Consider the following 27,088-nt stretch of genomic DNA (forward strand, 5'->3'; position numbering starts at 1 on the left):
TTTTAATGGACTGCCAGAAAAGGGTTTTGTCTATTTAGAAAGCCTTTCATTAACTGCATTTCATTCGTTTTTAAGATTAATTTCCATGTCTGCATCAGAAGGTGGAAGGGAAAGAAGGGACAGCTGCCCTCTCCATGTGGCTACACCATAAAACAAAACTGAATTAGAAGGAAATTCAAAAAGAGTATTTTTTAAAATTTTTTTACACAAATCTCTGACTCGAGATCTCTCTCTCAAGCCATGTGCTAACAAAAAGACATCTGAGCATCCAAAAAGATTCTTGGGTAGGAAGGTGACCAAAATCCACTCACCAAACTGGCCAAGGGAATTTCCTCCTGCCACAGCAATGACAAAAGCCCAGAAAGTGGAATTTAAAACGTCCATTTTTGATGTCAGCACCCAGTGATGCCCTGAAATGTGATTACACAGGCAGCTCCTGCAGAGCCACGGGGTCACAAGGGAAAAGAACAGGAATTCTGCTTGGTGCACACTGGGAAAACCTCAGCATGTGAATAAAAAAGAGGAGTTTCAATTCCTACATAACATAATTAAGCACAGACAGATGAAACTCTGCCTCTCCCTCCACCTGCATATTTTACACAAGGGTTTCAAGCTTCTCCCCATCAGCAGGGAGGGTCAGAAGGCTCCAAATCTTGCACTCTGTGGTTCTCAGCTTTTTCAAGAACAGGCTGGGAAAATAAAAAGCAATTCCAGCCATCGAGAAAGGTTTAAATTGTTGGGTTGTTTTGTTTGGTTTTTTTTTTTTATTTACAGACTACTAGCAATTAATTTAAAGGCACCAGATAAAGGAGAAAAATAGGCATTTTCTAACTTTAAAGTATATAAACAGCTTCATCAGAACCCAATCTTTTAGGGACATAAACAGCTTCATCGGAAGCCGCTCCGCGAGTTACATAAAGAATCCTATTATGCCAAATTAATTCAATCTAACTAATTAGAGAGCAGGAAGTTCTTTCAATTATTTTATGTGCTGTCTGAGAAACACACTTGAATACGAGAGCAGATTTCATTAATTGCGGTTCATTATTCTCCAGATTAGTTACTAAACTTGCAGCAGAAGGTCAAAGACAGCAATTTTGTTCACTGCCACCACCTTGACTGGGATGTCTCTGCCTTTTTTTTTCTTTTTTTCTGGTGGTTGTTTTTGGAAGCACAAGCAACCACTCTAAACAAGGGGAGATCACTTTCTAAAGGTAATTTTGTGTGGGCTCGTCCACTTTAAGGTTGATGCCGCTCCAAGCAATGGGCAGGACTGAAATAAAAAGCTGCTAAAATAATTTTAAAAGTGTATTTTTACAATTACTGATCAGAACTGATCTCCTTTTTTTACCAGCACAGGAGATTTGGTACCACACCCACTTGGAAGAGTCATGGTGAACTCAACTTCAGCTCCAAACCTGGGAAAAGGTTCAGTCCTGCTCCTTTGAAATTTGCTTTTTATGGAATCGTGGAATATCCTGAGCTGCCAGGGACCCACAAGGATCACCCAGTGCAACCCCTGACCCTGCACAGAGACCCCAACAATCCCACCCTGTGCACCCCCCTGAGAGAGTTGTCCAAACCCTCCTGGAGCTCTGGCAGCCTTGGGAATGTCACCATTCCCTGGGGAGCTGTTCCAGTGCCCAAACACCCTCTGGGGGAAGAACCATTTCCCAAAATCCAACCTGAATGTCCCCGTATCTCAGCTCCCATCCCAGGAAAGGATGATTCAGATCCTTCCATCCCCTCTGTCATTTCTATTCCTGAACTCTGCTCTCTCCAAATCAACAAAACTCCAGCAGTTCCCGTTAAGGGTCAGATTCCTTTGCAATTAAAGCCAAATAAAGTCCTTTAGGCTTTGCCTCTCCCTTACAGGTTTTTCTCCCACCTTGCATGTTCATTTATGTCCCCTGCCAGTGTGCACTGAAATTTCCTTCTCCCACAGCCCTAGAGGTGCTGTTCTGTATTCCCTGAGGCTCAGAAAGATCTCAGAAAAATTATCAAGAGATAAATTTTGGTGTCCCCTCCGTGGCACAGTTTCTCCAGCTCCACTGCCAGGAGTGGACCCCCTGAGCCCCCCATGTGCCTCAGCCACCCATCATCACCCCCAGCTCGACTCCTCTGCCCATATTTGCATCCTCAGACCATTAGAAAGAAGCAGCACTGGAGATTATGGGATGGGATATGGATGATCTTCAAAAGCCAGACTCATTGCAAAGGCACCTCTTTATTTTTGTGCTGCACAGAAGAAGCTGGAGCTGATTCTGGGGCAATTCCTTCTGTTTTTTTTTCTCTCTTCTGTGCATCTTTCCTTAGGGTGGGATTAGGAAAAGGTTTTCTCCCCAGAGGGTGCTGGGGCACTGGAAGAGCTCCCCAGGGAATGGTGACATCCCCAAGGCTGCCAAAGCTCCAGGAATGTTTGGACAACGCTCTCAGGGACAGGGTGGGATTGCTGGGATCTCTGTGCAGGGCCAGGGGTTGGATCAATGACCCCTGTGGATCTTTCCACCTCAGGATATTCCAGAATCCCCTGGGATTGCTGACAGCAGGGAAGAAGCCCCGTTTCTCTATGGATAGAACTGCAAGGAATTTGGAAAACCCCTCAAAGCAGGGAGGTTTGCATTTGCAATACAGCTGATTTGTTCCACTGCAAAACTTGAACACAGAGAATAATTCTAACATTTCATTACATTACAGAGATCCACTGGTCATGGAAACCCTGGGCTGCTCTCCAGTGCAAGCACTGAAAAATCACCTACTCCTCTTATTTAAAAAAAAAAAACAAACAACAAAGCATTAATGGCATTTCCCCGTCCATTAAAAATCACTGACATCACCACCTGGTTGACTTTCCATAGTAATCCATAACATAAACTAAAATCTCATTTTAAGAGATGTCTCTGTAGTTGAAAACTTGATTTCTAGACAAATCATCCAGGACTGATCTTGAACAGGAAAGGAGTGGGAACAGGTGGTTAGACTAGAGGCAGGAAATTAGGCCTCGTTCCTCCTCTCAGCTCTCACTGATTCACTGAGGATTCAAGAAGGTGTGAAAGGCTCTCACTGCAATTGTAAGAGCACCTATTTGCATCTTTCCATACCCAAATACCTTTAAAGAAAGTCACCACCTTCATTTTAATTCTCTACAGTTCATAGATGAGGGGGTTTGTACAATTCCAGCCTCAGCACCAAGCAAAAGCCAAGATTAAAATGTAAAATGAATCCCCAATCAAGCTAAGAATATTTTAGAACTGCCTCATTCTTATTTGTGCTACGTGTGCCAGAAGTTTCTTTTAAAAATATTTAAGTGTTAGTAGATTTATTTTTGCTCTATCTATTTAATATTTTACTGTATTTTCTAAAACAACCTCCTGCACTCCTGGGATGTTCTTGTAACAGCAAGTTTAGTTGTAGCAAACAAAAGACCTGAATTCATCCACCAAAAAAAAAAAAAAAGAGTTGTTCAGGGATTTTTAGGGTTTGTTTGGAGGAAGATATTCTTTAAAATGTTTGCCTGCATGGCAAGAGGTGAAGAAAAGCCTGAGTTAGTAAGTGATGAGCTTCCAGAACTCCAGGCAAAGGAAGAGGGTGAGAGCAGAGCCAGCATGGACAGAAGGGAATCCCAAAAACTTTCACACGAGATCTGGCTCCAGATTCATCTTCAAAACAGTTTGTTAAACCTTCAAAATTTACTCTAGAGGGAAATATTCCTTTAGAAATAAATATTCCTCACAAATAAAGCAGGTTCCATGATTTCTAATGGGATTCTCTATTTCATCTGGTGTTTTTTGAAAGCACAGAAGTGTTCTTCCAGTCAGCTGGACTGTGCCATCAACTTCTGCTCAAAGCACAGGAGCCACATGTGGAGCAGGTGGGAGCTTTGCAGCACAACATCCAGAAGGAAAAAGAGGAAACCAAATGCCTCCCTGACACGTGGAGTGGGTAAGAATGAACAAAAGCCACTGCCCCAAGTCCACGGGGAAAGATGGTAAAAGGTGACATGAGCTGGGGCGAGGGGTGGGGATATGAAATAAGGAATTAAAAATAGAATTACATTTCCCTCCTGGCAATACACAAACAACACTAAGTGCCCTTCATAAATTTTACCACTGTTGCTGCGAGTGGGAGGCCCATAAATCACCCTGCGAGTGGAGCTGGCCCTTGTAAAAAGCCAAGTGGGCTGAGTGTGTGTCAATAAGTTCCAGCAGCTCCACTATCCCTGGACAGGATGGAGGGGAAATGGATCACGAGGCTTTGCTGCGCCTAAAAGCTTGGTTTTGCTCTGCAACAACTTTTATAAAACAGCTCTCTGCCAGCAAGCCCAGCAGCACTCACCAATATTGGATTTCGTGGGTGATTTAATGCCTTACCTGCTGTGCAAGGGGAGAGCTCTGCCTGCCCTTCTTCTCATCTCTAACAGGGAACAGGGACTTCAGCAGCTTTGGCATCTGAGGCACCAAGGACTTGACAGGATTCAGGTAGGAAGCAGCCAGGCTACCAATACCTGTTGGAAAAAACAAAATATTCATACATGAAAAGAATTATTCTTTGGAGAAAAGAATTATTCTTTGGAGAAAGGGGGAAAAAAAACCCCAAAGTTGACCCAAAACCCTCTATAAAAAAATTTGAAATCTTCTTTTTAGTCTAAGATGATTTCTGTGGTCAAAGAATTAGTCAAGGGAAAGCACTCCCTGACTTTTAGTGACACTCAGGAGCTGCAGTGACTTTATCCCACATTTAGGAAGTTCCCTGAGCTGTACCTGGATACGGGGAGTTTTGTGAGCTGAGGAAGAGCCCTACCTGGATCAGGAGAGTTTTGTGAGCTGAGGAAGAGCCCTACCTGGATCCGGGGAGTTTTGTGAGCTGAAAAAGAGCCTTACCTGGATCAGGGGAGTTTTGTGAGCTGAAAAAGAGCCTTACCTGGATCAGGGGAGTTTTGTGAGCTGAGGAAGAGCCTTACCTGGATCAGGGGAGTTTTGTGAGCTGAAGAAGAGCCCTACCTGGATCAGGGGAGTTTTGTGAGCTAAAGAAGAGCCCTACCTGGATCAGGGGAGTTTTGTGAGCTAAAGAAGAGCCTTACCTGGATCAGGGGAATGGTTCTGCTGCCCAGAGCCTGGCAGGGAGGTACGAGATGGACTAATGCCTCTACTGGAGTTTGTGGCACCTTGGGACACATCTTGCTGACTCTCCCATCGACCCTAGAGGGGGGGAAAAAAAAAGGGTTTTTCCAAGTTAGCACAACAGCAGGAGCACAGCAATCCTGACCCACCCTGCACAGCCCCTCTGCAAGCTCAGAGTGCCAGAGCTGAGGAAAGACCCTTCCCCAGAGGTGCTTTTAGTTGGCAGACCCAGCCCTGCAAAGATGAGCACCCTCAGCATAAAGGCACAGAAAAGGTTTATTTCTGGACCTCACAGCTCTGGTATTTCACTCACTTGTGCTGCTGTGTTGTGGAAGCTGAGTATGTTACAACCAGGTGAAAGTAATATGGCACTGTCTGCCCAAAATTCCTGGATATTTTGTGTAACGACTCAGGAGTAGTGGAAGCAGTGGCAGGAAAAAGGGGGAGGACAGAGCTTTAAATAAGACACGAAATACAAGACCTAAAGGCTGGATGTTTGTGCTGGAGTCAGAGAAAGGAGGAGTTAAACAGATCAAGAGGAAGCAACTGTGGCACTGCAAAGTTTTCTGGGAAAGAAAGTTGAAATATCCAAACTGTGGATAGCAGGACAAAAAATATTAGGACAGGGTAGGGTTTTGAAGATCAAACAAGATTATTTTCAGCCCTACAAGAGCCTGATGCAGATGAGGACGAAACAGTGACAGAGAAAAGAGTAGCTCCTTTGCCTTCCCAAGATCCCAGGGTTCCCTGGTTGGGTTTTCCCATGGATTCCACACACCATTCTGCACACCAGGGGTGATTTCTCTTGCTTTTACAAAGGTCCACTGTGGTTTTGGAACTTTCCTCTCAAACTCACGGCCAGAAACTGGCTCAGAGACAAAGCCTCTTCGCCAACAGAGAGAAACCCCAGGCCACTGTTTCACATCAGCATGTGAGTGTCAAGAATCTGTGGGTCCAAATCCATTTCTCATTAATTCTCTCATCTTCCTAGACAAAATAATTTATAGATTTGTCTGCAATGATTACTCCAAGTGACTGGTCAGGGTGTGGCTCTGCTGGAAGTTTCATGTGGATGCAGGACAGGGCTCAGCTTTGCTTCAACAAACTTGAGTGTGCAGTGCTGGAAGGGAAACCAAAATTCCGTGGGGTTGTCCTGAAAACACCTGAGGGAGGCACACATGCAAAATCAAACTGCTAAAGCAGCTCCTTCTCATTTACCTAACTTACAGGAGACCTGAAGGCAACTCAATACCCGTTTATGAGCCTATGGGTCAAAAAAGCCCAGGCTCAGACTCTTCAAGAAGTGTCAGGGTCTTGTGGGAAAGTGCTGCCCTGTTCAGGTGGCAAAATGTTCTCAGGATGAGCTTGCGAAGCCTCACCTTTCCAAAAACAGGGGTTGCAAGGACAGGATGGTGCAGCCAAAAAACCCTGAAGTATAATTCCTGATAAAAACTGAAGTCTAATCCCATTAATTTCTTGGTAAAGGGTTTTGCTATGGTTGGTGCAAAATCTGGATTTTACTGTACACCTGAATTTTGCTTGTGTTTTGAAAGACATACCAGGAAGAGAAATACTTTCACAGTAAAAAGGTGCAGGAGTTACAAGGGATGGAAGGATCTGCTGCATCCTAGACCATAAGTTTAGTGTATTTTTTCCTGGAGGAAGAGGGGGAAATTGTGGTTTTTTAAGAACCTCCCCACCGTTGGATGGAAGGAATTAATCTGACCTTGAACATAAAAATAATGACAGGCAGCCAAACTAATCTTAACTGGAACTTGAAGTCATGAATGTTTCACAAATAATAAATAAGCCAGGATAGGAGGAATAGATTTCTCCACTGGGTTGAAGGTCAGAGGGAGCAGCCCAGGGCAAGAATCATTTCCATTTGGATCTATAAGTCAGTCCCAGGGAAGCTGCTCCTGCTTTGAATAGCAAGTAACCTCACTTGGGCAGAGCAGGACCTGTCCTCAGCCCTCCTCCTCCAGGTACAGCCAGTGCTGCAGCTGGGATGACAAATTTGGGATAACTGATGGGTGTCTGAGGTCACTGAGGCGTCCTGAGAGTGAAGCTGCTGGAGGCCAGGCTGGGAGCAGCAGGGGTTTGTTAATCTGCTGGTTTTGAGGACTTTGGTGTTTAAACCCTTCTTGGAAGCTTCCTGCTCTGCCCATGCCTCAAGCCTCCAATTCCAGCATCATCTTTGACCTGCAACTCATTTTTGTCTTACACACATCCAAGAGTCATGCCTGAGGCTGGAAAACTCCATAAAATGCTTTTTTCCTATTCCTCACCCCGAAACTCTATTTTTTTTTTGGCTTTCGTATTCCTGTTAGTGCAGATTTCTCTCAGGTTGCCTTATCATGTGCAGAGATTAATAAAAAACAGAAGACTCAAACCAAATAGCACAAGAATCATAATAATCTTGAAATACTGGTTTCCTGGCGTAGTCTGCTATAAGTCTGGTAGATGTTAGCAGTGAATTAGGAAAAAGAGCTATGGAAGAGTGAAAAAAAATCTGAAAGCTTCATTTTTGGAGAAAATTACAAAGCTTGATTAGTGACCCTTTTGGATCTTGAGACAGTGATCCACTTAAAGACAAATGGATCAAGGTGCCACATCTTGAGCCAAGCCCAAGTGCTTCCAGAGGCCACAGAAAAAGAAGAAACAGAAAGAATATTACAAATACTCAAGAGTATTTGCTAGAGCAAGGACTCAGGGCAGGTAAAGAGCAACTATATAATTTTCTGAGTCATGATCTGTTGAGTCAGAAGTGCCCTCCACTGACTGTTCCAAGAGTAAAATGGTTTCGAGCAATGTTTTGACTTTCTAGCCCTGTTTGGGGAATGCTGAACAAATGGAGTAGGTAAGGACCAGCAGAACCTTTCAGAATACTCATCCTGCACATAAAGAATGGCAGCATTTGGTGACTTTTTCTGTAGGAAAAGGCTTTTTTTGTAGGACTTTTTAGAAATTTTGCTTCAGCCTTGATACTATAGATGATCACACTTTCTAAGTAATTTTAAGTCTTTTGCCAGGAGAAATAAAATGAAGATCCTGAGAACAGGAATTAGAAAAGGATTTGTGTGGATGTTTACTTAAGGCATGTTGGGTTTTTGAATTGCATTTGCTTTGGAGATCCAGAGTGCAGAGATCAGAGTTTTAGCCTGAAGGTCAGATTTGGGAACCTCAACTCTGAGACAACAACAAACCATCAAAATTAGGTTAGTCAGGTCAATGGGTGGAGAAACACATGGAAAAGAAAATCCTGAAGACAACTGAAGAGTCAACTACTCTGCAGAGGGAAAAGGTAATTCATGAATGATTTTACTGAGCTGGATTGAAAGATAAGCCATGTCAATCTCATTAAAATAAAAATAAAAATAATTATTAACTATGTTAACTTGATGAAGTTCCCAAGTTTCCCATCTGGATGTCATCCAGCACTCTCCTGTGCTGCTTTGTGTATGCACCACTACAAGTTTTAAGTCTATTCTTATTATTATTTAAGCGCTGTGAATCTTTTCTCTCTCAAGAAGGGTGGTGAGAGAAAGAGAGGAAGCTTATAAATCATTTGCCCAGAGGAGTCATCATTTCATTAATATATTTGCTCTCTGCCAAGTGACCAAGGAGAGGTCAAGTGATTTAATTTAACAAATCCAAGTAGCCACCAGAAGAATGCACGTCCCTTGATGTGTTTTAATGCAGAGCTGTTTATAAAGTGGTTTTGTTTTTTTTTATAAAACCTTCTCCTTCTTCTCCTCTGCCTTCCCTTCTTTCACACATCCTCCATGAAAAATCCCAGGGGATTTATTTCATGCACAAAACTTTTAGGGCAGGTAGGGACGATCACTACCTAAGTCATCTGAGGCTTTACCTGACAAATCTTTCCTTGAAGTTGACAGACCATTAAAATGCAGCCACTGGGTAAGAGAAATGAATAATTCTTGTGTTTTATTATTTCAGCAGTTCAGAAAAGGCTTAGGAAAAGGTGACCATGGAGCACTGGAACACAAGCAAACAGCTGGGACACACAGCTGGGACAAAAGGCACTTGTTCTCATAAACAGCAGGATTATTCAAGTTCAATCTACACAGTATCAATTTGATGAAAAAAAAACTCTGGTTCCCAGAAAAACCTGAAGGTTGAATGGCACGATCTTGTCTTACCTGGATTTTGAGCTACAAATACTGGGCCTTTGGGAAAGGAAGGACAACAGTCCAAGACAAAATGGTTCTTCTCAGAGGTGTTTTAAGAGCAACTCGTGATATTTTTCACTGATATGTGATTTAGTCTGATCTGTAAAACATCTCAGAGGTGCCTTCCACTCATTGTGCCTCTGATTCATCCAGTTTAGTCAACTCAGTTTTTAAATTCGGCGTCCAACTAAAATAAATTAAATTAAACTTCCAACAAAAGCCCCCTTGAACATGAAAATTCACCCCCTGCATTTGATATCAAGACTAAGACACTCAATACCCCTGCATCACTTGATGTGCAAGGAGAAACTGAACTCATCTCACTCCCCCTCAACCACATCTGCAGCGACAACAGGAGTAAAAATTGCCTTTTTCTCATTTAAGCACGCAGACAGAACCTAGAGGTGAGGCCACGTGCAGTCCTGCTGACAATATGAAAGTCCACAAAACTCTTCTGAAATAAAATCAGGAATTAAAAATTCCTAGTGGTGACTTAAATATTTCCCAGGAAAATTGGGAAATGCACAGGAATGCACAGCTCAGTGTGAGTCACCCTGCTCCCTGGAATCTCTCTGTGCTCTCAGCACACTGGGATACTCTTTTAAGGCGTTTTTTTCCCCAAAATGTGCCAATCCCACACCTCTGCTCCAGTCCTGGAGAAGGACTTTTCCAGCTCTTCAGGAGGATGTGACCACCCATCCATGTTTTTACTGCCGAAGTCTGCAAAATGAATCCATGCCTTAATTCCTGAAATTCCTGAGCTGCCTGCTGTAGTTGCATTGACACCATCTTTAATTCTTATTTCAACTCATACAATATTCTTGTTTAATTTTTTTTTTTAACAGGGGAATGAGCCCTGGCTCTTCTAAATGATGGAGAATGGAGCAAATCCCAAATTTTGCCAGCATGGATGGTGCTTGACATAGAGGAATGAGACTCAGGAGCCCTTTCCACAAAGCTAAAAATCCATGGTAAAGGCAGCAGGGATGCAAGGAACAACAATCAGAGAGAGAAATAAAGAAATGGAATGAAAGTTAAGGAAAGGAATATCCTGGAATGTGCAAAGGGCTCCCATCAATATTCTGCACCCAGTTCAGGGGTTGTTAGTGTCCTGTGACTGCTTTCTCCTGTGATACATTAAATCACTTGTTTGAGACTGGCTTATTATAATAAACAAAACCCAATTCCTGGTAGTATGACAATAAAATAACAATCCATGACTGCTGGAGAAGACTTCTTTGCCACCAAATTTCTCACCAGGGGACAAAGACATCCAGCTTAACCAAAACTCTGCCTGTCAAGCTCTTCTCAGGTCCTCTATGCTAAACTGGATGGATCACAGAGCTCACTGATCTCACCAGTGAGCTCTGTGGTGTCCATGTGCTACAGGGACATTTAAGGATTTGTGAAATATTTCACTGGGATTACAAAAGCTTTTGCTCATCTTCTGGATCATTGCGTGACAGACCAGTTTGGGTTGGGAGTGTTTAAAGATCACCTAATTCCAGCTCTCTGCCCTGGGCAGGGACACTTCCACTTAAGCCAGGCTGTGCCAAGCCCTGTCCAGCATGGCCTGGAACCAGAAATCCCTTCAAAACCAGGAATTGCCAGCTGGGGAGGTCCCACCTCCATGTCCTGAGGAACAAGTGCCTTGGATTGAAGCTCACTGCAAGCAAGGGGAGCAGCTCCACCACCTCAGCTCCACATTCCTGCAGCACAGAGTTTCAGTCAGCAACTACAGCCAAGGCCAAGAGCTGCAAAAAACCTCATGCAAACCGCTGCCAAAAATTCCAGTTAACCAAAGCTTGGGAAAAGGGGTCATTCCTCTGAGAGCACTAACACAAAACTAAGGAAAAGCATGTTTTCCATTGGCCCAGTTATTATTTTAAAGCCATTTGTTCACAGAAATCAAGAGTTGCTTACACTGAACTATAAAAGCCATAAAGGCTGAGCAAGATTTGAGGGAAAGTCTCAATGTTTATCTCATCTCCAGGCTAATATTCACTGGCAGATATTTAGATATTTGCTTGCTTTCATGTCTATTTTTTTTCAGCTGAGAGGGAGTTATTTCTGAAACGACTTCACCCTGTCCAAAAAAATCTGTGAGAAATGGCACTGAAGAGCTCCAGCTCTGTAAGAACCCATCAGATGCACCCAAGGAGAAAAGTCCTCTGCTTTGTACCAGTTCACACTGCATTAATGACAGCATTTCAATGGAAAAACGCGTTTGCTCTGTGCTATGCAAATGAGGCACCACCAGCAGCATCTTCAAAGCAGGAAATAAAAGCGTGTGAGTGAGCAAAACCAACTTTATAGTGAGATAAAATTATTATCCCACTCATTAGGTGGACCTAATGCATTACCTCTGCTGGGACCTTTGGACTCTGAAACATGCAAGGAGAGAAATCATTGAGGGGAAGGGAGGAGAAAAACAGAAATCATTAAGGATCCTAATCTTTAATTTTTGCTTTAAAAACCTTACAATATTGAAACACCCCACAGTTCTCTCCAAACAGAAGTTGCCACAAACGCTTTATCACCTGCACATATTTTAGCATTCTCTCCATGGATCAGATGTAGCAGATTTAGCAACCAATGCTGGAGGAGCACTACATCAAAATTCTATTATTCTGTGCAACTGCATTATGCATTAAAATGCCTTGTCACCACCAGATTCTCCCCCTCAAAATGACTCCACGCTTGCTGGGCAGAATATCTATCAGGAGGAGATCCTTCAGTTGATCTAGGATTTGGAAAATAAGCTTAAATTTAATTTTTCACCTTTTCAAGGAATGCTTTGGGTCTCTAGTGGGGTTTTTAAGGAGTGAAATGGGCTGAATTATCACCCACCACAAGTTTAGGACCACTGGGAGGTCAGCGACTTTCTTCACAGCCTTTATTCTGTCTAGAGGTGGACTCGAACTGACATATGGACCCAAACCTCTTCCTTTCTCCCAGAATTTTTCCTTCCAGCCAGGTGAAAGCTCTGGAAGAGTTTTAAACTGGACAATGCTCCTACAGGGGCTGGAACAGGAGCTGGGAACTTCCCCAGAGAAGTCCAGAGCAGCACATCCAAACCTATTTCTGTCCCAAGGGTCCAGGAGCACATGGGGGTGGCTCATTTTTGACAGATATTTCCCTTTTATGCCCCTAATCACTGGTAGAGTGGAGTAATTTCCTTTTTTCCCCCACTTTTCCCAGGAGATCTGCAGATACTCACCCTGTTACTGCTCAGGTTATAAGGGGGGGCTAAATCCTGGCGGCTTGCAGAAAGCTGGAAGAGTTAAAAGAAGCAGAATTATTTCTTAACAAGAACTTAAAAAAATCCATAACTATGCCTCTTGACTAGTAAGGGCTGAAAAGAAACAGTTTTGTGGTTAAAGAAGAATCCAAATCCAAGAAATTAAAGGTGAAAATTTAATTCTTGACCTGGGAGGAGCCAGAATTTGACATTAGTTGGATTACCAGTTCTATCAAATGATTTCTTTCCAAATTTTGGGTAGAAGTAGTCTTATTTTTCTTATGCACAACACTGGTACAAAGCTTAATTTCAGCATATACTTGTAACTTGTTTTCAAATCTTCTAAAGAAAAAGAGAAAAAAAAACCCTTCAACTTGGAAAGGAAATGAAAAATCTCCATTGTTCAGGGGAAAAAAAAAAAAACAAACCAGCACAGAGGGGTCAAAAAGAAGGAAATTCATTGCTCTATTCCATGACTCCAGGACCTGAGAATGAAGAGTGGAGCTGCTGGAGATGCCAGCAGGGAAAACTCACCCGATTCACGTTGGGGGAGCTCAGGCTCCTGCGGTAGAGTTTTCCTTTTCCCATCAGCTGCTCCTTTACAGCAACTTCCTGGCAGTCACAGAGAGCAAAACGAAGAAAATAAGTGTGTTTGGCAAGAAATAAAGCTCTGATCATCCCAGGATAGCTTTGTCTATACAAGCAAAATGCTTCTGAGCTGTCTTGTGGCACAGGCTGCTGTCTGTAAAGTTTACACGGCTAAAATTATGAATGGATAAGTTTTAACATCTGGTATTTTGCTGATTGGCACGTGTAGGATTTTGCAGTCTTGATTCTAGGAGATGACAGAGATGCAAAGACTTTCTTTCCTAGCTGTGCTCCTATTTTAATCCTTTAAACTAATTATAAATGACAGGGAACTTGCTTTCAATATTTAAAGTGCATCACACTTCCCTGTGAATTTATAGTGGGCAGGCACAAGCTCCAGCTTGTTTTGCATAACTTTTCTCTTTGTGCTTGCATAATTTATATCCAGGAGAACCATTTTCAACAAATGTTTTTCTCTCCTGTATTTTTCCTGGTAAACAGATCAAGTTATAGTACTTAAAATTAACCCAATCAATGTCTTCTTTTATTGGCAGGATGGCTTTGGTGAATTCAAAGTAGAATGTGGGCAAAATGACAAAAATTCTACTGGCAGTTGCAGAAACTATTGGTAGAGCTTCAGAAAGCAAAAGTTAAGGCCGCACAACTCCTTTTCCTGAACCTGAATTAGGAATGGACAGCCTTAAAACCAAACCAAGCCCTCCAGAACTGTGCCCTGAGCAGGGAACTTCCAGCGCCATCCGTGCTGGAGCTGAGCCAGGACATCTCTGCTCCCCTGGATCTTTGCCCAGGCCCACTTTGGGAGGCTGAGGTGTGCACTGGGGTGTTTTTTGGGGTTGTTGGGTAGTTTGTGTGCACTCAGGAGGGTGTTTGGATGGCACACGCTGTTCTCAGCACCCCCTGCTGCAGCCAGACCTGGCGCAGCCGGTCCAGGGTGAGGATGTTCTCCACGGCCAGGACGCTCCGCAGGTACTTCTCAATGTAGGCTTCAGAGTCAGCTGAAGCTGCATCTTCCACGTTTGCTGCCATCCTGGCCAGTGCCTCCCGCTCCTCAGCCCCTTGAGCATCCTGGGGAGGCAAAAAGAGAGGGCGGCATTTTAAAATAAAACCAAAAATCTCCCACCTCACTCCCAGAGAAAATGCATTTTTAAACCACACGGCACCAGCTCAGCACTGTTTGTCCTTAAGCTCAGAGGCAGGTGAGAATCATGGAATAGTTTGGGTTAGAAGAAACCTTAAACCTCATGCCATTCCACCCCCTGCCATGGGCAGGGACACTTTCCACCATCCCAAGTTGCTCCAAGCAAAGTGCACAACCTGGCCTTTGACACTTCCATAGATGGGGAGTCCAGAACCTCTCTGGGCAATCACTGCCTCATCACCCTTGGAGAAAAGGATTTATTCCTAATATCTAGTCTAGATTTCTTCCTAATATATATTCTTAATTTCTTCCTAATACCCAATCTAAGATTCTGATCCAAAAAAACCACCTTGTGCCACGTAACCTGCACAGGTGCTCCTGCCACTGCCACAGACATCTCAAGCTGTACGTGGTTATTGTTTTGAGGCTTTTTGGGTTCTTTCTGAGAGTCTCACAGCAAGACATTGCCATTAATTAGCAAAAGGGCTGCATTCAGATATTTCATAATTAAAAAGTGCTTGAGCACATTTGGGGCGTTATCTAACCTGAGAGGAAAACAAAATTTCAAGTGAGCCGCAGGAAGAAAAAAAAAAATAGAACATTGCTTGAGAAGCATTTCAACACAGAGTGCAAAATGCAGCAGAACATGAAAGAGCCAGGCAGCAATCAGAGTTTTGGCTCTTCATGTGTTAATGCTTTCACAAGTGCCCTGATAGAGCATCTCTTTGGAAAGAAAGGATTAGCATCTAACTGGGAATATGCTCAGGAATCAAGAGCTGCATAAAGACATTACTGAGAAAAAGCCACTTTGTTATTTTTTAACACAGATTCTCGTGCTCCCCGCAGCAGGCACTTCACCTGCCCATTTTTCCTCCCTCTTTTTCCCCCCCATCTCTCTCCAAACTGCCTCTTCAAGGACCTGAGCAAATAGATGCTCACTCAACAAAATACACAGTGACACTGACGAGACAGAGGTTGCTGCTAAGTCACAGCATGTAAAAGAACAGGCCCCATCTTTTACAAAGCACAGTTTATGCTGGCAGCAGCAAGAGCCAGCATGCTCAAAACGAGGGGGGAAAGCACAAAATTAGAGGCTCTTGGCCAAGTTGAGACACTCTGGTTTCTTGCTCACCTCTGGAATGTTTGAGACTATCTCAAAAGTGACGCCACAGCCAGGGATGGAACTTCGGGGGGACATTCTTCGGAGGAAACTCTGCGCAAAACCCTGCGGGGAGGAAACACGAGGAAAACGTGGATTAACAGGTTCCGGCTGAAATAAACATGAGGAAAATGTGAATTAAGACATTCTAGTTGTGGATTAACAGATTTCAGCGGAAATAAATACAGTTCGCAACGAAAGAAGCCCAAACTACAAAGTCTAACCAATGAACATGTAAGAGCCAAAGATTTCAACTTGGGAAAAATAATTTGCCTGCTTATTATGGATACAGAGAAGGAGTCACTTCCTTCCTTGCAAGGTGACTGTTTCACCAAGCATCAGCTGCTTTTAGAGGTGCTTTTTTTTTCCTGACAGAGCCCTAGGTGACTTGTCTTGAATATTGACAAGTACAGACATTAAATTCTTGACCAAAGAGATCGTTATGAAGAATGATTTAAGGGGCATGGTCATTGTTTATGCTGACTTGGCGCCTTGCAGGGTTAAGAACTGGACTGTTGAATTAATGCAGAGATGAGTCATTCAAAGATGCTGCTGAGACAAACTCCCAGGAAAGGTTATTGACGGGGGTTTTTAGAAAAACAGGAAGAAAGCCAAAGATTCTGTGCCGGATGAAAGTAAAAAACGGCACTGACTAAATCTGTAGAAAACAGAATTGATGAAGACTTCACCCGATTGTGATTATTGGCACATTCCATTGATCTGTTCAAGACAGTCTCCCATTCCGTATGGCAAAAAATTCAACGTTCTTCCCTTGCTGAGAAAAAGCTTCTGCCTGATGGAAGCACCAAGAACTGGGGTTCTACCTCCAGCACTGGGAGTTGCCTACAGGGTTTCTGGGTGTGACCACACCTCTTCTCTTTGCTCTCGCTTCAGATTTTAACTACAGATGTGCAACCAGAATAACAATCCAGGCTTTCTGCTTTGTCATTATCACTGCCAGGGGAGGCTGGATTCTCAGACAGTGCTGAACAAACTCCTTCCTCCCCCATCGTTCTCAGGATTTATATTATTTTCAGGGCATGATGCTGCAAATGGAATGACAACTTCACTGCCTGCCATTTATCAAACACCCTGCTCTCACCTACACATTATTGTAAGAGCACCAGCTGGAAAATATAAAGGACCAAGAGCAATTAACTCTGGTGAATTAACACAAGGGATCTCTCTTCCAACTATTCCTAGCCGATTTCTGAATACCTGGAAGTGTAAATACAAATGGTTAGCAGCAATGTGTGGACTTAATACAGGGCTAGGGAAACACAGAAGTTCCTTTTGTGCAAAATACAAACTCCGAGCTCACGAGAAACTAACTCTTCTTCTTTTTCCAGGGAGAAAGCACTTAGTGGTTAAGAGAAAAATTAATTTCTCATACTTAGAGGCCCTAAAAAACAAGCTGTGTCATCATCCACAACACAAGGGATACCAGGAAAACGACTCGGCAGCTCAGAGCCTCGCTGGACGCCGCTGATCCGGCGCTTCCACCCAGGCTGAGATGGGGGCAGAGAGGAGGGAATGTGAGTCCTGGGAAGTGGGAAGAGCTGCAGGATCTGTACCTGTCTGCCATAGACGTTGACACAGATGCGCTTGCGCAGCACCAGCTGCATCTCTGCAGGGTGGCTGAGCTGGACAGTGGCTCTGACAATCAGGTAAACCCTCTCCTCCGCCGCCGTCCCCTTGCTGAGCTGGATGCAGTCGTGGACCGTGGAGTCCCACGAGGCTTCTGCTTTCACCTGCAAAAAGAGGGGGGGGAGAAAAAAATCTATCCTCTAATAAGCATAATTAGGTGTATAATTAACTGTAATTAATTAGGCATAATTAGCAAAAATACATAATACATAAATTTTGAGAGTCGGCTTCTCCGTTTCGCTCCCTGTGAAGAAAAAATCCGTGCACTTAAGAAGAGGCCATTTAAAAAATCAAGATCAGTTTGCCAAATGAAGACGTTGGGATTAAAAATGCCAACTTGCTCAAACTCTGGAACATTTCCTCTTGAAAAAACATCTTTGAATACCCAGGATCATTGCAAATAAGTTATAAAATATGCAGAAGTGCAGGACACCATTTGGCCTAATTTATTAAGATAAACCAGAGAGCAACAGAGATTGCAGTGGAAATCTTCCATCACACCACAAAAATTCTCCTCTCTGTATTTGAGAAATAACTTTGCTGAAGCCTTTCCAGCAATACAGCGAAAGCTGGAATTTGTCTTCTTGCATGTTAAAATATAAGTATTACTGAAGATTTAAATGGTTTTTTTTCAAGCCATGAGAAAAATGGCCTGGTAGCCAAATTTCCAGTCAGGACACAAAAAAAGTCCTTAACGGAACTACCAGGAATAAAGCTCCTCTAAATACCAAAAAAGTTTCAGAAGAAGAAGCCAAATTCTAAGAAATAAGTCAAAAGATTCTAAACCTAATAGTAGAAATTATAAACCAACAACTGCAAAGTTGTGAAACAACAAGTTATGTGACAAAATGGAGGATAATGAGTGTAACAATGCAGAGGTAAAAATGTTAACAATTAAGATTGATTGTTTATTCAGCTGGGGCTTTTGTACTCTAATTTGGTCAGGGGTTTTGCTTTGTTAAACACAAACTGAATCTCAAGCTTTTAGAAAGTTCAGATGAAGGAAGATCCTTGAGTTTTACTATTTTCCAAATCATGGTTATACGCCCAGTGAACAGTCCTAGGAAACAGAGAAGCTCACAGGAGAAAGAAGTGCCTTATCACTTTTATGACCTATTTGATGTGTTATTTTCACATCTGGACATACAAAAAGAACAATTAAAGGATTGAAATTCCCTGGTCTGCAGCTTCCCTTACCTCACTGTCGTGATGCTTCACAATCTGCAGCTCAAAGAATTCCTCCTCCTCCTCTGCCACCAGAGTAGCATCCCAGCCTCCTGCCTCTGGGTCATCCAGGTTATCCTGGGAGCTGAAGTCATCAGCTGCAAACAGGAGGGGATGTGGAAGGTGAGGAAACACAAAGAGATCTTTTTAAAAAACATCAGCAAGCCATGAATTCACATTTTCATCCCCAGCCCCCCACCTTGGCTACTTAGACTTCACCTACAAAATTAAAGCTGAATTGTTCCATTTTGAAAAAAGAAATCCCATTTCTATATAGAGAGCGTGCACAAAGATTTGGGGACACAGACTCCAATGTGCCTACTAAAGGGCAGGAATCTCCCCCTGTGGCAAACACCCCTTCCTTGCCCACAGGTGCCTTTTCAGCACTGAGCTCATTTGGCATTCAATATGTGGGGCTGTTAAGATAAACTGCTGGCTGAACAGGAGAAAACAAAGTACTTTTAGATCACGATTAAACAAACCCTTAATCTGGGTTTTGAGAAAGCTCAACCTGTCCTGGTTGGAGTCCCTCCCAGGAATTATTAACCAGCTCCTCTCTGAAGCCATTGGATCCATGGATGGGCTGTCCCAGGTGGACAAACCACCAATGCCAGAGGATTGCAGCCAAGGTCTCCTCCCAACAGGCTGAGTGTCACCTCCCCTTCTCACCTGCCCTTCTCATCCAAATGTTAACTCTCTTTTAAACATCCTATCAAGGATTTATTTAACTGATTGCTCCCTGGATTTTTTTGGGGCTTCTTGGTTCCAACTTCCCATCTTTGGTAGGAGCACGTGACAAATGCATCGCTCAAACTGCATCTTGCATTGGGATGCACTGAAACATGGGATTATTAAAACCCTATGGTTCCTTCCATACATGATATTGTTCATTTCGAAACATTAAGCAAGATATTTCAGGAAAAATGGACACTTCTCCAATTAATCCACCTGCCATTCCAGGCTTTTGTTAATTTTAAGAGCTTGCTTCAACGTTGAAACCTCACTGGCTGGACAAAGTTTGTTTCCAAATTTCTCTGCCATCTTAAGGACCACTTACCATTCAAGTCAAGGAATATAACAGGAATGTGAGTTTCCATACCAGCCACAGGAGTCCTAAAATACAAGACAGGGACAATGGTGGCATTTAAAGCAAAAGAGATTTACCCAGCACACGTCCCTCATGGTTCAAACCCCCAGGACATTGCATTCAGTCTGCAATTTTTAGCCAGACCATTGATAACCTTGGCAAACCTCTTTATTTTAATTTACTGCTGCAGATTCCAAGAGCCTCAAAGAAATTAGTATTTCTTTTATATCAGCTCTCTTAGAATTATTATCTTCTTTGACCTCTGCTTTCTGAATTGTTTTCTCTCTCCTAAATGCTAACAGCAAAATTAAGTTTATTTACTCTGACACACGCATTCAGGAAATGCAAACCCCTCTACTTTAGTGATGGCAGGGAAAATGAGGAATCAGAAAAGCCAGTCTCAAAGTTTTTAAACTAACACTGATGCTGCCATTCCACACAGCTATTACCCTTTCTTACAAAACACATATGGAAGAGCCAAAACTGATAAATAGTAAACAAGAGCAGGCTGGAGTCTTGTAAAATATAAAGTGCTTGAATTATACTGAACATTTCCTCTGGTGCAAACCAGATTCTTCCTGGAGCAAGCTTCCTTCACCTGCCCTGTTTTCAAACCTAATGAAACACACTGATGTGAAAGTTGTGCGTTTCCAACAAGAACTTGATATTTTTTTATGTTTTAGAAGCTCTGACAAACTTCAGCTTCAAAGTCTGTGACACTCAATTCCACCAATAAATACTGTTAGAGGTTTGCTCAGAAAAGATATTCAGGAAGTTTCAAGCAACTGAGGATGAGTTTGAGGTGAAACAACCCCAATTCCTTATCTGCAGTTGTTGCTCACAGCTGATCCAGCACAGCAGTCTCAGTATAGTGCTTTCTACTATTTTTAATGTTCAGAAAATTACATGGAACACTTGCTGACTAAACAGAGTTTGTTCTCAAACCAGAAGTGCAACAAAATGCTCCTGGAGATGCAATTTTATGATGAGAGGGCAGCCTTTTAAGTGAATGAACTAGGTAGTTAACATATTACCTAATTTTTTTAAATGGCAAGTGCAGTGGTAATAAATATTGATTCCTTTTTTCAGGAGGTTATAATTACACCCTGATCAATAACAGTATCGTTTACCAAACAGCATTTCTGGATTTCAGAGACACAACCTGATCAAATAATTTAAGCAAGAGGCCTAATTTTAACAACTTTGCTCATGCAGGGTACAGAGGCCAGATCGAGGAGAGAAAAAAAATGGCCACAACTCAAAGCTAGGAATGGTCTGTGCATCATTTTTATATCCCTCCTCTGGGAATGGATGTTCCTACCACTCTGCTGGAGCTCCAGGGATCCCACTGCCAGCAGAAGGAACCATCACAGCATTCCTTTCCTCTGTGAGGGTCAGCCTCATCTCCAACAGCTGAGCCTCCCGATCCGCGTCGTCCTCTGTTTTATCTGCAAGATGTCAGGAGGGCAGTCAGGACAGCAGAGCAGCTCTGGCACGTGGCAGGGACTTTGTACCCCCCATGACAGAATAAACCCTGCTCTGCTCACAACCCAGCACACAAAGAAACACCCCAAAACAACAAACTATTTCACAGCAGCTTCTCCAACTTTAACTTCACCCCCAAAGAAGCAAATTACTGCTGAGTTCAGAGATTCAACTCTCCATGAACATCTTTTCTAAATTTGACAACATGTTGAGATAAAAAGTGTGCGTCCATCTCTCAGCCTTTTGCCTTGAACAGCATTTTCCTTACCAGGCTTCCCCACGAGTTTCTGCAGCTGCTGATCAAGGTACTCCTGGCGCTTCGTTAAGGCACAGAGCCACTTCCGACGGAGCCTCTCCAAATCCCTGTCCTAAAAAGGGGGGAAAAAACACATTAAATATTGCCCCAGGAAAGCCAAGGGAAGGAAAGCCAAGGTTTCCTGATTGTGGTTTGCACATTTTCTACAAACCCTTCTGCTCATCCTACACCCAAGCAGAAGATGAAGACACATCCAAACGCTTCCGCTTTCCAGATCTTATTTGAAGTATTTTTGCTTGCCAACTCTTTAGCTTTTTTTCTGTACTACCCAACTGAAAAAAAGGCTTAATTTTATACAATTCTTTGCCCCCAAACTACTCCAAAACTCACTAACCACTGGAGCTGGAAACACCCGTCCTCACCACTCCTCTCAGTGTTTAGCAGCCTCATGTCAGGAATCTATCCCTACCCCACACCATCCCACTCTTATGGTATCTGCAAATGTGCCCTTAAAATTATTTTTCTCAAGCGCTCATGTCCTTTAAAAAACCCCCAAAACACCTGAACATCCCTAAGAACATTCAGTTCCTCCTCTAATATGCTTAAATCTGAAAACTTCTGCATTTGTAGGAGAGAATTTTAAATTTTTACCTGATAACTGTCCATTTCATCCTCCTCTTCCTAGGCCAAAACACAAAAAAACCACGCCATTAATTTTATTTTTTTTTGATAGCAGGAAACATAGTGAATGCAAAATGTGTAACTATTTTAAGCAATATTAACAGTCTTACATAAAAATAAAAGTCTGAGCTTAGCAATGGTCACAGAATTAAAACACACTGACATCCCAAAGATTTGCTGATATCGTCTCATCTAAACACCAACCAGAACAATCCAATAATTATAATGGAAAAATTCACAGTAATGTTAACTATCAGAAGTTTTAATAATTGAAAGAAAGTGGACTGCAAGAAAGAAACAGGAGAAACACCTTAAAACCTGGTGATCCTGGACAGCAAAGAAAAATGCTGCTTTACCTCTAAGACTCAAGTGTTTCAGCAAGTGCTGAAAAATCAAAGTCTGGTATAGAATCCCAGAACTGTTAAGGCTGAAAAAGAATTTTAAGACCCATTGTGTCCAACCACCACCATGGTCAGCACTGAACCTCAAGTGCCAAATTCACAGGTTTTTTGAACACTTCCAGGGATGGGGACTCAACAACTGCCTTGGGCAGCTGTGCCAGGGCTGGACAACCCTTTCCAGGAAAGAATTGCTCCAAATATCCAACTTGAACCTCCCCTGGCATAATTTAAGGCCGTTCCCTCTCATCCTGTCCCTGTTTTCTGAGAGAAATCCCGATCCCACCTGGCTGTCCCCTCCTGTCAGAGAGGAAAAGATCCCCCTGGAGCCTCCTTTTCTCCAGGCTGAGCCCCTTTCCCAGCTCCCTCAGCCCCTCCTGGTGCTCCAGCCCCTTCCCCAGCTCCATTCCCTTCCCTGGACATGCTCCAGCCCCTCGGTGTCTCTCCTGTCACGAGGGGCCCAGAACTGCCCCCAAAACTGAGATGTGTCCAAATAATTGGAGGCAACTTGGCTGCAAAGGAGAAGAGCTGTAAAAAAATCTACTGCAGTTATTAGGGAATTAGAACAGCAGCCACACCAGGGGTGACAATGCAGACTTTCAACCTTTTATTCCCATTATTTTCTCATGGCAGACACCACCTTAAATTCTCGACCTTCATCCCAAGCAGAGCCACTTGCAATGAGCACAACTGGCCCTCCTCACAGGGGATGGAAAAGGAATGAGGGCTCGAATCCACAAGGAGTTATTACTTATCCAGTTAAGCAATAACGAGCCACCAGAGCCTACTTTTCAACCTTTATCATGAAAGCAAAAACTTAGCTAAGCTAAAATTAAAAAGCCACAGAGAAGAGGTGTTTCCTTGGCCCAAGGTCTTTAGGAAATATTTCACATTCCAGAGATAACTGATTTACCTGAGATAAGAGAAATGATAATAAGGGGACTAAAAATCCAGGTGCTGATGTCCAAAGCCTATTGTAAGCAACAGGTCTCATAAAATCTGATTTTCAATGGCCCTTTCCCATGGGGGTTATCAGTGTCAGGCACAACTCACTGGTTTCTCTCTCTCAAGTTGAGCTGAAGTCTTTCTCCTTGATAGAATGTACTATTTTGGGGACTGCCAGCTCTGTGGGATAGATCTGGAACTGGTCAGTGCATCAGGAATTCACAGGGGAATAAATAAGGTGAGGCACACAGGATGCTCCCCTGGGACTTGGCCCTACAAAACTGAAAGGTGCACCTGTAGGTTGTGAGTCAAGGAAAACCTGCAAGAATCAATCATGCTGTCCTAGGAGAGAAATTTGCTCATTCAGGAGTTGCCTGGCTTTATAGGAAGGAAATGTGGGTATCAGGGACTGCTGTGATGGAAAAGCTGCAGGGAGAGCCAGCAGGAGCATAATGGGGAATAACAGGAACAATCTGCCCAGGATGCTGCTGGAAAGGTGAAAAAAATTCCCTTTTTTGTACCCCAGACACACAATGGGAATGCCCTGGTTAGGAGACAACAGAAATTCCAAGCACTTCAGAGCTCAAAGGAAAAGCCATCCTGATTAAGCAAAAAAAGGGGAGCAGACATAGATTGGATCATACACTGGCAATAGGGTAAATATTTTGGGACATCTCCTACTTTTCCATTTAGCTGGCCTTGTCTCAAGCAGGGCAGCAAATCAAACATCAAACAAGTTCAGAGACCTGTTCTGCTGCACCAGATTTTGGCTTTGCCAGCTCCAGGGAGTCACTGGATTCTCATTTATCTGTTGCAGGGTGGGGGGGGAAGTCAAAGTTCACCAGAAACTCACAGGAGCACTGCAAGAAGACAATCCCTAAAAAGAGAGGGATGCACATGAGGTGCAGTGTGTATGAGACTGTCCAACAACTGCCCAACACCTACTGTGGGCCACAAGTGCTTCCTGGAATTCTAACATTTGGAATTTCAAACTATTCAAATAGATGTTGCACTGGTTAATTTTAGTTTGAATTTTTAATTTGAATCCTTTAAGTTAATTTTTGTTTTGAATACTTGCTTAATATTGCTTTCCATGTCTAATATTTGAAGTAAAATCTACACAAAAAACTCCTAATGGATTTTAGGAATATTTGCATTTTCTTTTCTTCTTTGAGTGTGTTGAGGCTGTGCTGCTTTCAAAGATAGGAAAAAAATCCCAACCAAAACCAGAAGAGACACAAAACATTTTACAAGTGTTATTTGTGCCATGAGAAATGATTCCCTTGATGCTTTCCAGCTCTTGGAAATAGCTGACAGTAAATATTCAGAGTTTTACCTGATAATTTTGTGACTTGACATGTTTTATTTGAACACAGCCAACGCCAACAGATAATATGGATTCCTCCATCAGTGGCAAGGTCCCAGATTCCTGCACAGATTTCACTTCAACCTGGATTCGTCGAGATTGCCCCTGTCCAAAAAAGAACAATTTGAAATGCTTGTTTTTAAAAAAAAATGAATATAAAGTGTTGAAAGTTTAATTCCAGAGAGACCTCTACTGGCAGCCTGGCAAGGAGAATTATATTTATCAATTGGGAAGAACAAAGCGCTGCAATCCCAATGACCCAGTGTTCACGAGATCCCCCTCCTGTTGCAAGGACTGACATTTACAGGACTTATGAATTTACAGAGAGAAAAATTAAAGTTCAGCTTTCGGCAGCCCCCCACTTTATTTTTCTGGACACAGAAAATTTATTTTCTGCTTTATTTTCAAACACAGCCTTATAGGATTTTATTTTTAATACTTTTGAAGGCAGAAAATGGGATCTTCTTCCCGCCTATAAAAGAGGAGAGCAAACAGTCTAATTTAGTGAGCTACTGGAATTTCAGTGAACTTTTTCTGACTCTGCTCTCCTTGGCTGAAAATTCTGACCCACTGATGGTATCAGTGCAGCAAAGCAACTACTCTTTACTAAAACTTTAAGGGGGGAAAAAAGTAAATTAAAAAAAAAGAAAATTAAAATAAAAATCAAAAGAGTAGGTGAGGTCAGAGGAGCAGCCTGTCTCTAACTTTTACTGATTCCTCCTGTTCTTTGGGCAGCAGCTTGTCAATAGCTCATCATTTTAAAAACGTGAGCTGCTCAGTTAAGCATTAACAATTTAAAGCAGGTAGAATGCAAAGAACAAAGGAGTGCTTGGCTGGAAGGATCAAATAAAAGAGAACCCTTGGACCTCCTTAAAAAATAATGAAGTTCGGTGGAGACTGATGTCCCTTCTGCCACCTGCTGGCACAGGACAGAGCAGAAAGGTTCCAGGGAGGGCTTTGATCACCTTTAAGCTGAGTTTTGCTCTGTCTCCTGCTTGACATCTGTTTTCCACAACATCACATTTTGCACCTAAGCTTGACACTTCCTTGGACACCTTGGCCCCCCAAAGCAAAGCTCCCCAGGTGTTTTTTGCACAGCTGGAACCTTGCTTGTGCCCATCTCACCTGTCTGAGCTGGAAGATGCCTCCCGTGCTGACGTCCTTGGCAGGGGTCACCTCAACTGGGCAGTACTCCCCGTTCTCGTTCAGCTCCAGGATCTGAACCCACAGCTCCACTTTGCGGGTCACCTCACTCCACCTGCAGAACAAGTCATGTACTGGGTTGTTTCTTCTCTTTGGATGTTTTTTTTCCCCAAAGAAAAAGGAATTAAAGCATGAAAACAGTGAGCTCACAGTGCAGACTGAAGCAGCAATAGCAGCTGCAATAAATGCACCATTTGTGAGCACACAGGTACCAGCTGTGCAGAGCTTCTAAATTTTCCTGACAGCTATTTTAGTCAAACATCAGAAATAAACCTTTTCCTGATTCCAATACAAACCCCAATTTCGTATTTAAGCTCTGGTCTCAACTCCTGCCACAGAAGCCCAGTGTTGTCAGGGCAATCAGACTGAGATGGAAGACAGAAGAAAGAAATACGACAGTGTCTCACAAGCTCTCAAGACTCAGAGCACTTTCCTGACCTTCTTCATGTCACTGCCTTCTTCCAACTCTTCCCAGAGCTTAATAAGAAACAGCCATTTTTGTAGAACTTCAAAATTAAAAAGGAAAGAGGTGCTCACTACTTAGCTACCAAACATAACCCACTATTTTAGAGCATCCTTTTCCTCTCTGCCATATTTCCCTGACTTTTACTTTAAATTTCCTTATATGCAGCTTAACAATGAACATAAGCTTAAGCTGCAAGTAAAAAGAGAAGTAACTGCCAAGAAATTAAGATGCAGAGCTGCCTTCTAATTGAAGAGGCAAAACAACTCACATTTAAGAGAATGCTTCTACAAGATTACTTTGGGGACAACAATTGGTGCCAGCAAACAAAAAACACCTCCCTGCAGTCTGAATTACCATAATATTGCATATTTATCCAAACTGAAGTAAAAAAGAATAAAACTTTTCCAGTGGAAGCATTACAGGGATGGCATTTCATGGCCAGGAATGAATAGGAGTCATCCAGTGGCCTTCAGTTCAAAATCTGACTTCCTACCCCAAACCCACTTCAAAACTGGGCACCTCAGATGGTGATTCTTCCCAAATTCCAAACCAGAGATGTATTTCCCACATGTACCTGTCCCGAAGGCTGCGTGTTTTGGCTTGAATTATTCCCAAATCCCACAGGGCTGGGTTTTTTCGGTCACCACTCTGCTTGTGCCCATAAACTTCAATGGCTAAAGCACCATCATAAAGATGTTCCATGAAGTCTTCAGAAATATTCACAGAAACCTCCTGGAAAGGACAAATCAGTTGGTAACTGTGACTACACGACTCGGGCTGGGAGATTTTACTGCCTTGACTTTAATAAAAAGCATTTAGTAAAATCCCCCTGGTTCCAAAGATTCAATCCAGGGGAAAGGAAGTGTTGGC

The 27,088-nt window shown here is 42.8% G+C and overlaps 1 protein-coding gene across 3 annotated transcripts in view; it reads right to left on the minus strand.

Annotated features, from left to right (window-relative positions):
* The window catches only part of KIF13B (kinesin family member 13B), a 120,782-nt gene that overhangs the window by 13,627 nt on the left and 80,067 nt on the right, over positions 1-27,088 (minus strand). For 2 of the 3 annotated variants that reach the window (XM_038130311.1, XM_038130310.1), the window contains exons 23-38: positions 26,793-26,950; positions 25,675-25,807; positions 24,520-24,654; positions 21,811-21,840; positions 21,172-21,271; positions 20,740-20,866; positions 19,389-19,444; positions 18,305-18,429; positions 17,035-17,211; positions 15,434-15,526; positions 14,076-14,228; positions 13,089-13,166; positions 12,534-12,587; positions 11,677-11,697; positions 5,081-5,198; positions 4,371-4,504 (exon numbers count right to left, since the gene is read on the minus strand). In XM_038130311.1, the coding sequence (XP_037986239.1) occupies positions 4,371-4,504; positions 5,081-5,198; positions 11,677-11,697; positions 12,534-12,587; positions 13,089-13,166; positions 14,076-14,228; positions 15,434-15,526; positions 17,035-17,211; positions 18,305-18,429; positions 19,389-19,444; positions 20,740-20,866; positions 21,172-21,271; positions 21,811-21,840; positions 24,520-24,654; positions 25,675-25,807; positions 26,793-26,950 (1,692 nt within the window). The remainder of the gene's footprint in view (positions 1-4,370; positions 4,505-5,080; positions 5,199-11,676; positions 11,698-12,533; positions 12,588-13,088; positions 13,167-14,075; positions 14,229-15,433; positions 15,527-17,034; positions 17,212-18,304; positions 18,430-19,388; positions 19,445-20,739; positions 20,867-21,171; positions 21,272-21,810; positions 21,841-24,519; positions 24,655-25,674; positions 25,808-26,792; positions 26,951-27,088) is intronic. The other variant, XM_038130312.1, reaches the window with a different exon arrangement.

The sequence above is a fragment of the Motacilla alba genome, chromosome 3 (genome assembly GCF_015832195.1).
Source record: "Motacilla alba alba isolate MOTALB_02 chromosome 3, Motacilla_alba_V1.0_pri, whole genome shotgun sequence".
Classification (NCBI taxonomy): domain Eukaryota; kingdom Metazoa; phylum Chordata; class Aves; order Passeriformes; family Motacillidae; genus Motacilla; species Motacilla alba.